Source organism: Podarcis bocagei (genome assembly GCF_964188305.1).
Source record: "Podarcis bocagei genome assembly, chromosome: 7".
Classification (NCBI taxonomy): Eukaryota; Metazoa; Chordata; class Lepidosauria; order Squamata; family Lacertidae; genus Podarcis; species Podarcis bocagei.
In genome coordinates this window covers 20,603,245-20,614,925 of record NC_138132.1, presented here as the reverse complement: position 1 = coordinate 20,614,925, position 11,681 = coordinate 20,603,245, and the positions used below count along the sequence as shown (strand labels likewise).

The 11,681-nt window shown below is 44.4% G+C and overlaps 1 protein-coding gene across 2 annotated transcripts in view; it reads right to left on the bottom strand.

Moving 5' to 3' along the window:
- Positions 1–2,058: 2,058 nt before the first annotated feature.
- APLP1 (amyloid beta precursor like protein 1) overlaps positions 2,059–11,681 on the bottom strand; it is a 50,535-nt gene continuing 40,912 nt past the window's right edge. For both annotated transcript variants that reach the window (XM_081203528.1, XM_081203529.1), the window contains 2 exons: positions 11,090–11,158; positions 2,059–2,283 (listed from right to left, as the gene is read on the bottom strand). In XM_081203528.1, coding sequence (XP_081059654.1) covers positions 2,074–2,283; positions 11,090–11,158 — 279 coding nt within the window. In that variant the 3' untranslated portion in view covers positions 2,059–2,073. The remainder of the gene's footprint in view (positions 2,284–11,089; positions 11,159–11,681) is intronic.

Here is an 11,681-nt window from a genome sequence, read left to right as displayed (position 1 = left end):
GGATTCTCAGCGCTCTTACCAAACTACAAATCCCAGGATGCTTTGGGAGGGGAAAGCTATGACCCCCCCCCCAAAGCTTATACAAAACTGTTGTGGGTGGCTTTACCTGTCACAAGATCCCTACATGGAAAAAATACTATATTTATTTCCCTAAAGGAATGCCATATGTTCATACTTGGCGTCGGGCTTCATTGCCATATTTGGGTTCAAGAGTTTCCCCCCTTCAGGTCATTTTGGCAAGAAACTCTGCTTTTGTTTCCCCTGCTTTTCTGTGAAATGTGTGGCTTGATCCCCTAGTAAGAGCCACCCAGTACCATTTGCTCTGGAATGGCTTTCCTAGTGGTGGACAGACTCTTTCCTCTGGGCTGAGGAGAACTCTTGGTCTTTTAGACTGAGGGCTGGATTAGATTAGAGATGGGCAGACTTGGCCCACTCACTTCAAATTGGCTGGAAAATAAAACTGAATTAAACACACACACACACACACACACACACACACAGTTAATGTTTGCTTTCCAAGCCATTCTAAGGCTTAGAAAATATCCCTTCCTGGGCAGCTTTGCCTGGTGCCCAAAACATCCTCCCCCCAGACCATAGCTGTCAAGTGTCCCTTATTTGAAGGGACAGACCCTTATTCCAGCGCCATGTCCCGCTGCTGTCCCTTATTGATGGATGTCCCTTAAATGTCCCTTAAATGATGTCCCTTAAATTTCAAAGGAAGCAGCACCTCTCCCTCCCTCCCTGCCGGCCAGGGAGGAGGGAGGCTCCAACTGTGTTGCTTGGCTGTGTTGCTCACCCAATAAGAAGTCTAAGAACGACTGGGGGGTGGAGCTTGCATGCCTTGTGTGTGGCTAGTTAATGCAAGCTGAGGGGGTTTTTGAATGCTGGACGCCATTTTGTTGCACGTGCTGCTGCAAACTTTGCAGTGCAAAGCCAGGCCGGGGAGCCATCTTAAGTTGATGCTGCATAGGCCTTGTGGTGCATGTGATTCAGATTCTATTCAGTTGAACCTCTGGTTACAAAGATGGTTGGACAGTGTTCTCGAAGCTACCAGCATGAGTTTGACCAGACTGCAGGAGGACAGGAAGACTGGAGTGCCTGGAACAGGTGAGGCTGCAGGTCCCTTATTTTCAAGGCTGCTGGTCCCTTATTTTCAAATCTGTAAGTTGACAGCTATGCCCCAGACTCCTAAACCCACTTCCTCTCCTTTCCCTTTACTTAACCACCTGGAGAAGAGAGGTCCTTCCCTCCCCAACCTCTTCTCCACCGTCCTGGTGCAGTGTGTCAGGGAGTTGTAGAAGCCCTTGGGGTCTACTAGTAGCCAAGGACTACTGCAATGACAATTGGCCTTAGGAAGGATACACACCTCAAGGGTCACTGAACCTCTCTGTGTCAAGAGTGATGGGGGGATCACAAAGGGAAGGGACAGGCCTTCCTTCTCCCCACATGCCATTGCCCCTCGTCACTTCTCCCAGACTGGCATGATAAACTGAGGGTCAAGTGTGCAGCATGAGGGCATAAGTGCTTCAGAGGTGAGGAAGAGCCTTTTACATATTTATGCTCAGCAGTGACCCTCAGCTGTAATACCATTGAGTGCAGTTTGTGTGTGAATGGTTGATAACAGTTACAGTGGTTGTGCAAATGGAGTGTGTGTGAGACTAGGCGAGTGGTTGCATGAATAGGGTGTTTTATGTTGGCTGGGATTCTACATTATGCTCTCTGACTTTTTAATATTGCTTTTAGGGATATGGATACTGCGTTTTAGATGTACATCATTTGACATTGTTTTTATTGGGCTTGTGTGTGTGTGTCTCTGTCTGTCTGTCTGTCTGTCTGTCTGTCTGTCTGTCTGTCTATCTATCTATCTATCTATCTATCTATCTATCTATCTATCTATCATATAAACCACTTTGAGATCTCCAGGTATTAAGTGCTCTACAAATAGAAAGAAAAGAATAGCAATAATAATTATATAGTAGTAGTAGTAGTAGTAATAATAATAATAATAATAATAATAATAATAATAATAATAGAGTTCAGGGTCTTTTAAGAGCCTGAACGCCAAGAACCTAGCTAGCATCCTTCTCCCGTCATGCATCCAGCATCCCTAGGGGGAAAGTTGGTCCTTTCCAACAATACCTCAACAATGCCATGGCTGATGGTCCCGTAGGGCTTCCGGCGAACCATCAGGAGGCTGATGATGATCACCATGGCAACAGCAACTGCCACCACAAGGAGGCCAATCAGAGCACCCCTGTTGATGGTTACCAAGGTGTCCGGCTCCTGTGGAAGAAGAGATCCAATGAGATCATAAGCATGGTGAGTTCCACTTCATTTCTTTCAAAGCTGATTGCTCACAATACAAAAGGAGGGAAGTCTTGTTCCTACAACACCCAAGGAGGGGTGAGATGAAAAGAGTCCCTAAACATGGGACCTTTTCTTTCAAAACCAGCATCCTAGTGGCTCAGGAGTATACATTGCTGCCAAGGCCATTATAAAAATGCATTTATTTATTTTTACAAAAAGATTAAGGGGAGTTGAGAAAATGCTGCACACCTCATCAGTATCGTAGGAGGGCTTCCGGTCATGCAATCACCATCCACGTGACACTCAAACAACCAACAATATATCTTTGTTGGTTGGGAAAATCTTTGACATCCTCTCCCCCAGTGACAAAATTCTGGAGGGGAAACAACTGCTGAGTGGTGGGGGATACAACCTCTCTATAACAGAAGATGTCTAGATCCCATGAAAGAAATAAAGAAAACAGATGTGTGTTTATTGCTATAGTATGAAATTGTCCAGACATGGCCCACATTGCCTTCTGGCTGATCTAGTAAAAAAAAAAAAAGGAAAATGAAAAGGTAATCTGTAGCTGGAAGTGGCAATAAAGTGATGCACATGGGAGATGTTATATAAAAACATTTCTATTTGGGATGAAGACCAAGTCGGTTTGAATTGCTCTGCTGTTAATCTGATAGCTATACTCTGGCAGCCTTTTGGGACGTCTTTGGGAGAAAGGGCCAAAAAGTAAACCCTACACAAATCCCAAGTGGAGTCCCTAAGATGGTTGGGTGGTGCCTTGTATGCCTCCTTCCAGCAACTCCTGCAGCCAAGCTGGTGCCAAATGCTCTGCTTTCCTTTGGACCACATCAGCAAGGCAGAGAGGGTGCTCTTGTTGTCTGGGCAGCACAGCACAGGACCTCCATACACACTGCCTAGGCTTGCACCCCAGGGAGGTCACTTTGGTACTGCTAACACAGTAAAAACAATGCAGGAGGCACCAGTTGTAAGCTACCGGTCTCTGCAGCCACAGCAGGCGCTGTGATTCCCCAGCAGTTCGACTTCACCCTTGGAGGTACACTCCATTGTCTTGTGAGACAGAAAGATGTCAACAACAACTCTGGGTGCATCCAGACATCGCAATAGAACATGGTTTGTCTTAATCGGAATGAGCTATCGCTATCGCTACTCGACTCCACCCCCACTCATCTCCCCCCCTCCACCTCTTTCCCCCTTTTCTTCCTAATGTCTCAACAAATGAAACCGATTTGTAAAAAATATTACATGGGGGAAAAAAATAAGGGAGAGAGACATTGAACATACTTTTGCAAATCAAGAAAATCTTTAATAAAAAGACATTTAGAAAATAATAATATTCGGAATGAGCTGTGGTGAGCCTTTGGTGAAACTATGACGAGAAGTTGGGAAGCTCTTACTTGAAATAAATAACCGCAGTTTGCCATTTCACTTGAACCCAACAAACTGAAGTTCAATTATTTTTTAACAGCAGTTAATCTTAAGCATGCTTTGTTTTAAACAAGCCAACTTCCAAACATAGGTTACAGCGCTAACTTGTTTCAACAAGCTGTTAAAGTTAACCACAGATTAGATTTCGGACATAATGCTAAACCGTGGTTAATCCAAAATGGATGTGGAAGCTTCCAGCTATGAAACTCCTTGGAGGAGGAGAAGGAAGGAGGGAGCATGAAAGACGAAGGCATGCCATATCTTGTTCCTGTCATGATAAATAATAGTTTGCAACGTCCGAATGCAGCCTTTAAATACTTAGCACCAGGAAAGTTAAACATCTTCCTCCCATATGAGTTCATTAAGATCATCTGGAGAGCACCTCCTTTGAATCTTGCCAACATGCGAACTGTTTGCTAGGACATAAGAGAGAGCCTTCGTGGTAACTGTGCCCAGCCTTCTTCTTCTGAGGAAGACTGCCTTGACTCTTCCCTGATGACACTCCAATGGCCCACCAAGACCCTGCTCTCTCTCTTGGGCAAGCCGTCCTGCCGATGTTATAAACTCTATTTTTGATTTTTTAGTTTTCATGTGCTATCTGCTGGTTTTATGTTGTGTATTACAGTACTTATTTTATGCCTCTCGTAAGCTGCCTTGAGCATTTCAATGGAAAAAGCTGGATAGAACTGCTACGGGTTCAGCAAGCCTATTCTCCTCCACCACCCAGTTAGCTTTTCTTCTCCTCAACTTGCATAACATCCCACTGGTTGCAGAATTTGGCCCTCTATGTAGGCCACATTCTTTCTCCAAGACATTAGTCTCACCAGCCATGCTCTGTACCCTTGAGTGCCTTTGCCCGGCTGGAACATGCCCTTTTAATTTACACATGTATATACTTCTGCAGCCCAGTTCAAGTATGAAGAAATGACTGCTTTATTTTTGGTGGGCCCTACTACCACACCCATAGAGGACCTGAATTCCTGCACTAAAAAGTATCACTTCCTGACGCTACTCTAATATTTCTTCTCTATTTCAGCAAAACTGAAAGCAAAACATTACCGAAGTCCTGGAAGTTCACAGGTTCTTGACAACTGTGTACTAGACAACCTCTAGTATGTAGAAATCAACACCTTATATTTTGGGTAGTTCTGTTTCACTTCTAAGATGACATTAAGCTCAGCTGGTTGAGGGTTTATTATAGGGAGCAATAATATAGGCACAATCATCAGAGAACTAGTGTTGGTTGCTCCTCACTTCTAAGATTATTATTGTTGTACAATTATAAGATTATTGTATAATCTAGCACGCTTTGCAACCATCAGTGCAGATTTCCTTGTGTTTCCTTTCAGCTAGATCTGCCATTTTTTGTGCACGTACGTCAGCAAATGATTTGGAGTGCTCCAATATCTGCTTTTGGAGCGACCTGTTGTATTTTCATTGGATCTAACAAAACTTGCACACCATTCTCTTGAAATTGAAGCACCTTGTGTTTCCAGTGGTTCCTAGATGCTCAGCTTTGAAGCATACTACAAACCCTGATTGGGTGTCTGCCGATCAGAAGGTCGGCGGTTCGAATCCTCGAGACAGGGTGAGCTCCCGTTGCTCGGTCCCAGCTCCTGCCAACCTAGCAGTTCGAAAGCACATCAAGTGCAAGTAGTTAAATAGGTACCGCTGCGGCGGGAAGGTAAACACCGTTTCCGTGTGCTGCTCTGATTCGCGAGAAGTGGCTTTGTCATGCTGGCCATATGACCCGGAAGCTGTACGCCAGCTCCCTCGGTCAATAAAGCGAGATGAGCGCCGTAACCCCAGAGTTGGCCACGACTGGACCTAATGGTCAGGGCTCCCTTTACCTTTACTTTTTAGGACCCTGGAGAGAGGGACTCTGCTACAGAAATACTAATGGGCCTTTGACCTCTCACAACCCCAGAGCACTACGCCACTGGTGGCAAATGTCAGTTTTCTGCCATAAAATGCGTAGAAAGGCACCGATCATGATGATGCCAATGGCAAGCCACTTACTGCCTTGGTTCTGACCTGTTAAAAAGTGAGAGTAGGGGCTTTGTTCACAGGGCTGTTGTGAGGATAAAGACTGGGATGGAATTTGCACTCACAAAAGGCATTACTTACTAAGAAGAAAAGGATTAGGTAAAGATTACATCAACTGTTGCAAAGTTCCACAGCGTTCAGAGTAAGCTTTTGATCCCAGCAGCATTCGTCAGGCATTCAGAGCAGATATAAAATGGGATTTGTTCTCCTGCCCAAGGCCATTTTCGCAAATGATTCTTAAGTCAATGTTTCCAGTTCCTGCATCTGTAATTCAGATGTAAAAGCTACATGGGGCTGGAATGAACACTTTTTCAGTTTGCAAAATGGTGCTTCTACTTTCTATGCCATTTTGCCATATGAAGAAGGTGGGTTATTTCTATTTCTATTATTATTAAAAAAGAACAGACAAAAACTCAACTTTAGCAACCCTTGTCAAGGCACCTTAACTGACTGGTTTTGCAGAAAACAAAGGACGTCTGTGGCCAAGCCAACTGGATGACAGTTCCCAGTTTTGCCCTTACCGGAAAGCCAACACTTCCATCTCCAATTGCCCCCCTAAGAAAACTCCTTTAAGGCCCACAAACAAAAGAAATGTAGCAGAAGTGACCTTTCCTTCAAGCGCAATTTGAAAAAAATCTATAAACCAGGAAGCAAAAAGTGACACAAAGCAGAGGGTGACCTCAGTCACAGAACACAAAACAAAACACCCAACTCCCTTAGGATAAAGTTCTCTTTGGTTTGGGATTCTGCAGAGAAGCAAACCGGATCACTCTGCTTCCCGCAGAGTAATCTGATGCCAGTGATCCTTTTGGAAAAGAGCTGAACTAACAACCAGCCACAACAGAGAAAGCAGAGGCCAAGGTGTAGCTGGAGGTTTATATTACAACAGATGTACACGGGGCACAGAGTCAACTGACTCGAACGGGGATTTGGAATTCGGCATATAACCAAGAGCATCGTAAAGACGTTAAAAGACAAAATGTGCATAAGGTTTTGATGAGCCAATAGCACTTACAATCACAGAGTCAGAAAGGACCTCAAAAGATCCTCTAGTCTAACCCTCCACCAATGTAGGAAAGTCACTTGTACAGCATCCCTGATAGGTGGCCATCCTTGCCCATCAATCCCTCCTTTTCATCCCTGATGAGAATATTTGCTTAAGGAACTCTGTGTATGCTCTGAAGCCTTCCCTTCCTTATTTCCTCATGTGTCACAGGTTTAAAGCCTTGACTCAAAGACAGACCCTGAGCCCGCTCATAAATGGTGAGCAATTATTAAAAGTTCTTTGGGCATAGCAGTATGGCAGGGGGTGTTTAAGCTTTAGTCTGTTTAAAATGGATGGTTCCATTGACTTCTACGGCACAAAATCAAGCGGCTGCATATAGGCAAGACCACGGATATGGGGCATGTTTCTGCCTCTTCTCAACTTCAGAATCATCAGTGCCTGGAGTGATCTTATTGAACACAGTCTTCCAGACTGCAGCCCATTCCGCCAGCCTGCATCAATGGGTGAGATACGAAGCAAGGCTCGTTCCATCAGCTGGCCATTATAAGAACTGCTATTTGAAATTTGGTGCCTGAGTTATTCCTCTTCCCTCCTTGTCCCTTTCTCCTTGTGTGTCATGTTTGTCAGTAATAATAATAATAATACTCCACCTATCTGACTGGGTTTGCCCAGCCACTCTGGGCGGCTTACAGCACATATAAAAACATAATAAAACATCAAACATTAAAAACCTCCAGATACAGGGCTGCCTTCAGATGTCTTCTAAAAGTTTTTCAGTTTGCAAAATGGTGCTCTTTTTTATGTCCCTGACACCTGAAGGGAGGCCGTTCCACAGGGAGGGTGCCACTACCAAGAAGGCCCTCTGTAAGATAGTATGCCTGCAGGTAGGGACTGTCTTGTTTCAAATGATTGCCTGAAAGCCACTCTGGGCTGAAGAGCAGGACACAATTGCTTTAAAGAAATAAAATTCTCCCCTGTGGGGGACACTGTCATTTGGCTTGTTTTCACTAATCATATTTAAGATTAACCACAGTCTGCTCTGGGTTCAGACAACCTGCTAATACTGCAGTTAATCTAGAACAGAAGCAAAAGCTTCCGAATTTCTCCTCATGGCCACACCAAGGGGAAGGGACTCTCCTCAGTTCACCCTCAAATTGATAAGCTATGGTTTACTGCTTTGCCCCAAATCAGTTCATTAAGATGTTTCCCAGCCTGCTCCCATTCTGTACCTCCCTGCTTTGGATTCTATGGTTTGAACAGAATGCAGCAAAGACAGAAGCCAGAGAATGGCTTTTGTACTTAGGACAACAACAACAACAACAACAGCAGCAAAGGAGATACTCAGAGAAGGGCTTCAAGCCGCAACAAGCTAGGAAATGAATATTGGCTAGAAGGAGCAGACACAATTTCTGTATCCCAAAAACTTGGACCAAACAAATAAGCTCATTCCGTGTACATACACATTTGTACAGAAAGAAAAAAAAATATATGAATGGCCGCCACACCAAAGAGGGGTAGGGGTGGGGTGGGAAAGAAATTTGATGGTTTGCTTTTACAGGCAAACCCACCACATTTTCTGAAACAATATTCAGACTGAAACACACCCATCTTTTGAAATTCACACTTCCCCAAATTTTGCAACGTAGCTGTCTAGCCAAGTAATGCTAATATATGCATGAAATGAAACATGTCACCCTTAAAGTTATTTATGTTTCTGCAGTAATTTGCAATTTCTTTCTTTTTTTGTAAAAACACCGAAAAAAACTTTTAAAAATCTGTCAGGATTTTAGTGCAAATTTCTCCTGACAAATTTTGGGATGCAGATTTGCCTGCTATATAGATCTTTGCAAAACAGTTTCCCAGTATGCAATGCATTTGTATGTTATATTCATGAACGTATGAATTTTAGGCAGAGTTTCTCCATATATACGCAAAGTTTGTGCCTGTTTGAAGAAATGCATTGCGAAATTCAGGGATGTGTGAATTTCAAAGAACAGCTGTGTTTTGTTTGGCATATTGGTTCAAGAAGCGTGAAATAGGTAGCCGCTCATTAAAATGCAAACAAATTCGAATTTCTCCCCTTCCCTACTATTAACAAGGATGAAATTATCATTACAGGAGGGAGAGCTTCCTGCCTTCCTTCCTTCCTTCCTTCCTCTTTCTTTCTTTCTTTCTTTTCCAAAAGAGCAATTCCTAAGATATCCCACTAGGAAATTTTGCCGATGCACATTGTAAAGCCTTTCTGAATAAAGATCCAAGAGCACTGACTTGAATAACGCTGAGAAAATGTCCTTTTCTAAAAGTGGAGATTCAGCCCAAATGAAGGGAAATGAAGGAGCTGAAATTCTATCAGCTGAAACATAATAAAACGCCTAATAAGGTAGGAGAAGGGGGGGAGGGGGGAGGAACAGAGGAAGAAAAAGGAAGAATGAGAAGCATCTAGATAGAGACATAAAAGCCCAAGGAGAAGAATTTTAAAAGGGTTACATTAGAAGCAGGAAGCCTGCCAGGGAGAATTGCTTGGGTCATTAGACCATCAAGATGTAAAAAAAGCACTTAAGGACGACAGAAATATTGCAGAGAAGTTAAATGAGTGTTTTGCATCTGTCTTAGACAAAGACAAGGTTGGTGAGATACGCCCAAGCTGTTCCCCATGAAGGCAATAAATCTGAAGAAATGACAGAAACTGAATCGTCTTTGGAGGACATTTTAGAGCAAACGGATAGATTAAACTCATAAATCACCAGGAGCAGATGGAATTCTCCCAAGAGTTCTGAAAGGAACTAAAGTTAAAAGCAAAAAAAAGAGAAAGGGGGGGGGGGAGGGAGTAACTTTAGAACCCGGATCCAACAAGGGCAATCCGTGCTCCGAAGCCCAGATTTTGAGAGATGCTTGCCTTGCTGAATAATGACCACATGTGCAGAAATGGGCATGGCCAAAGCCCATGGATCCAGCGCTATTCCCATTTGAGGAACATGGGATGCCACGCACACCTGCTTAACAGATGCTTGGCGCTGCCAGCTTCAACAGCATCCAGTACCATTTTTTGGGAGGTGGTGGTGATGTAGGAACTGCATCTAAGCACCCCTTTCCCATCCACCCAGAGGTGATTGATAGTGCCAAAGCTGACGGTGCCAAACATCTGCTAGGCTGGGAAATTTGTCCATGCACTCGACTGCTTTGCCTTGGAGTGTCAGGGCTTTAGCAGAGAGCTACAGAAATGCTAACATTCTGCTAGTTTCTTTTTTTAATTAAAAAGAAATCAACAACTGGGTGTGATGCTGGAAGCCTTAGGGCCAAGGGTAGCCAGTGTGGTGTTCCTCCAGATGTTGCTGACCTCCTTATCCCTCCATCATCCCTGACCATTGGCCATTGGCTTGCTGGGGCACACAGAAATTGGAGTCCAGCAACATTCCTGCATTGCAAGGGGTTAGATGAGAGGACCGTTGGTCAAGTCCTATGCTCCAGAGCAAGAGAAAACAAGCTTGCTCCATCTTCCATATGACAGCCCATATGACAGAGAACTGACGCCAATCCATTTGTGGCTGTATACCCAAGTGGGGCTGAGTTCGTTGCACCAATGTCTGAACTCATTGCAAGGCCTCTCTCTATGTCCCAAGCCTCAGGCAGATGCTTCACCACCTGAAGGTGCCAGAGATAGAACTGGGGCCTCCTGCCTGCAGAGGACCTGCTCTGTCCGCCACTGAACTATCTCAGGGAGCGGCCTCCACCCTCTACATCTCAACCTGCCACCACACCACTACTTCCATCTGTGGTTTGGGCCTAGCGTGCTGAAAGCTCATTCCAGGAAGCTCATTCATGAATTTAAGGGAGGGAGAATTGCCTTCAGAAGCATATTTTTACTTGCTGCATACGTTCTCCCACACCTACGCATGATCACATAACAGAATAGCTTTGAACCACTGAAAAGACCTGACAGAGAGAGAGAGAGATAGAGGGAGGGAGGGGGGGCAGGCAGGCATCAACGCCCAGTTTTAAAAAATAAATAGGGAGATAAACGACGGCCACTTCACCCAGCTCTCAGGGTCAAACTATACGTCTCTCCCCAGCTCCTTTTTTTTTGTCGAAAAAGCTTGCATTCTAGGTGACAGGTGTTTCTTCTAGTTCGGGCCTTAGTCTGTGATGTGGGGTGGGGAAACAGACAAGTCTGGATGGATGAGTACAGGGTACAGAATGCACATAAGGGAAGGTGTGGGGTTGGATGCACACCTGACCAGGTGGGATGGCGAGGTGCAGTTGTTTCTGGCTGGCTCCAAAGCCACTTACCAGCTCGTCACGTTGGATCTCTTGGGACTTGTACACCATGCCTTTGACATCTGAGGCAGACACATTGACCTGTGGTGAGGGGACAGGAGGAGATACTTAGATTTTGGAAGGGCTAAGGGAGAAAAAGGAGACTTCAAAGCAGTGTTTCCCCTCTCCTCGGCACCAAATCCCTCCAGCAACATAGGGCAGCTGTCATCTAGCGTAAATAGTTGGACTCCAACTCATATCAGCCCTAAACAGTTGGGCTTCTTCCAGACATTGCTGGACTCCTACTCCCATCCGTCCCCGTCAACATCGCCAATGGCCAGGGATGTTTTCAATATTGGTTTTTAAATGGTTGTAATCCACACTGGGACCTACTGGTAAAAAATTGAATAATAATTTTAATAACAGGAGTCCAACAACATCTGGAGGGCCAGGTCAGTTTTGGTTTCTCTCTGTTTCTTATTTGCCTCCTTCAAAATCTTAAGTTTTGTTCTCCACATCAGTTTTAAAATGATTTTTAAAGAAGTCCTCATGAAAAATTATCAGGATTTTTGTGTGAGCTTCTCCTAATATACACATTTTTACAAGCAATTTCCCCCAATTTAAT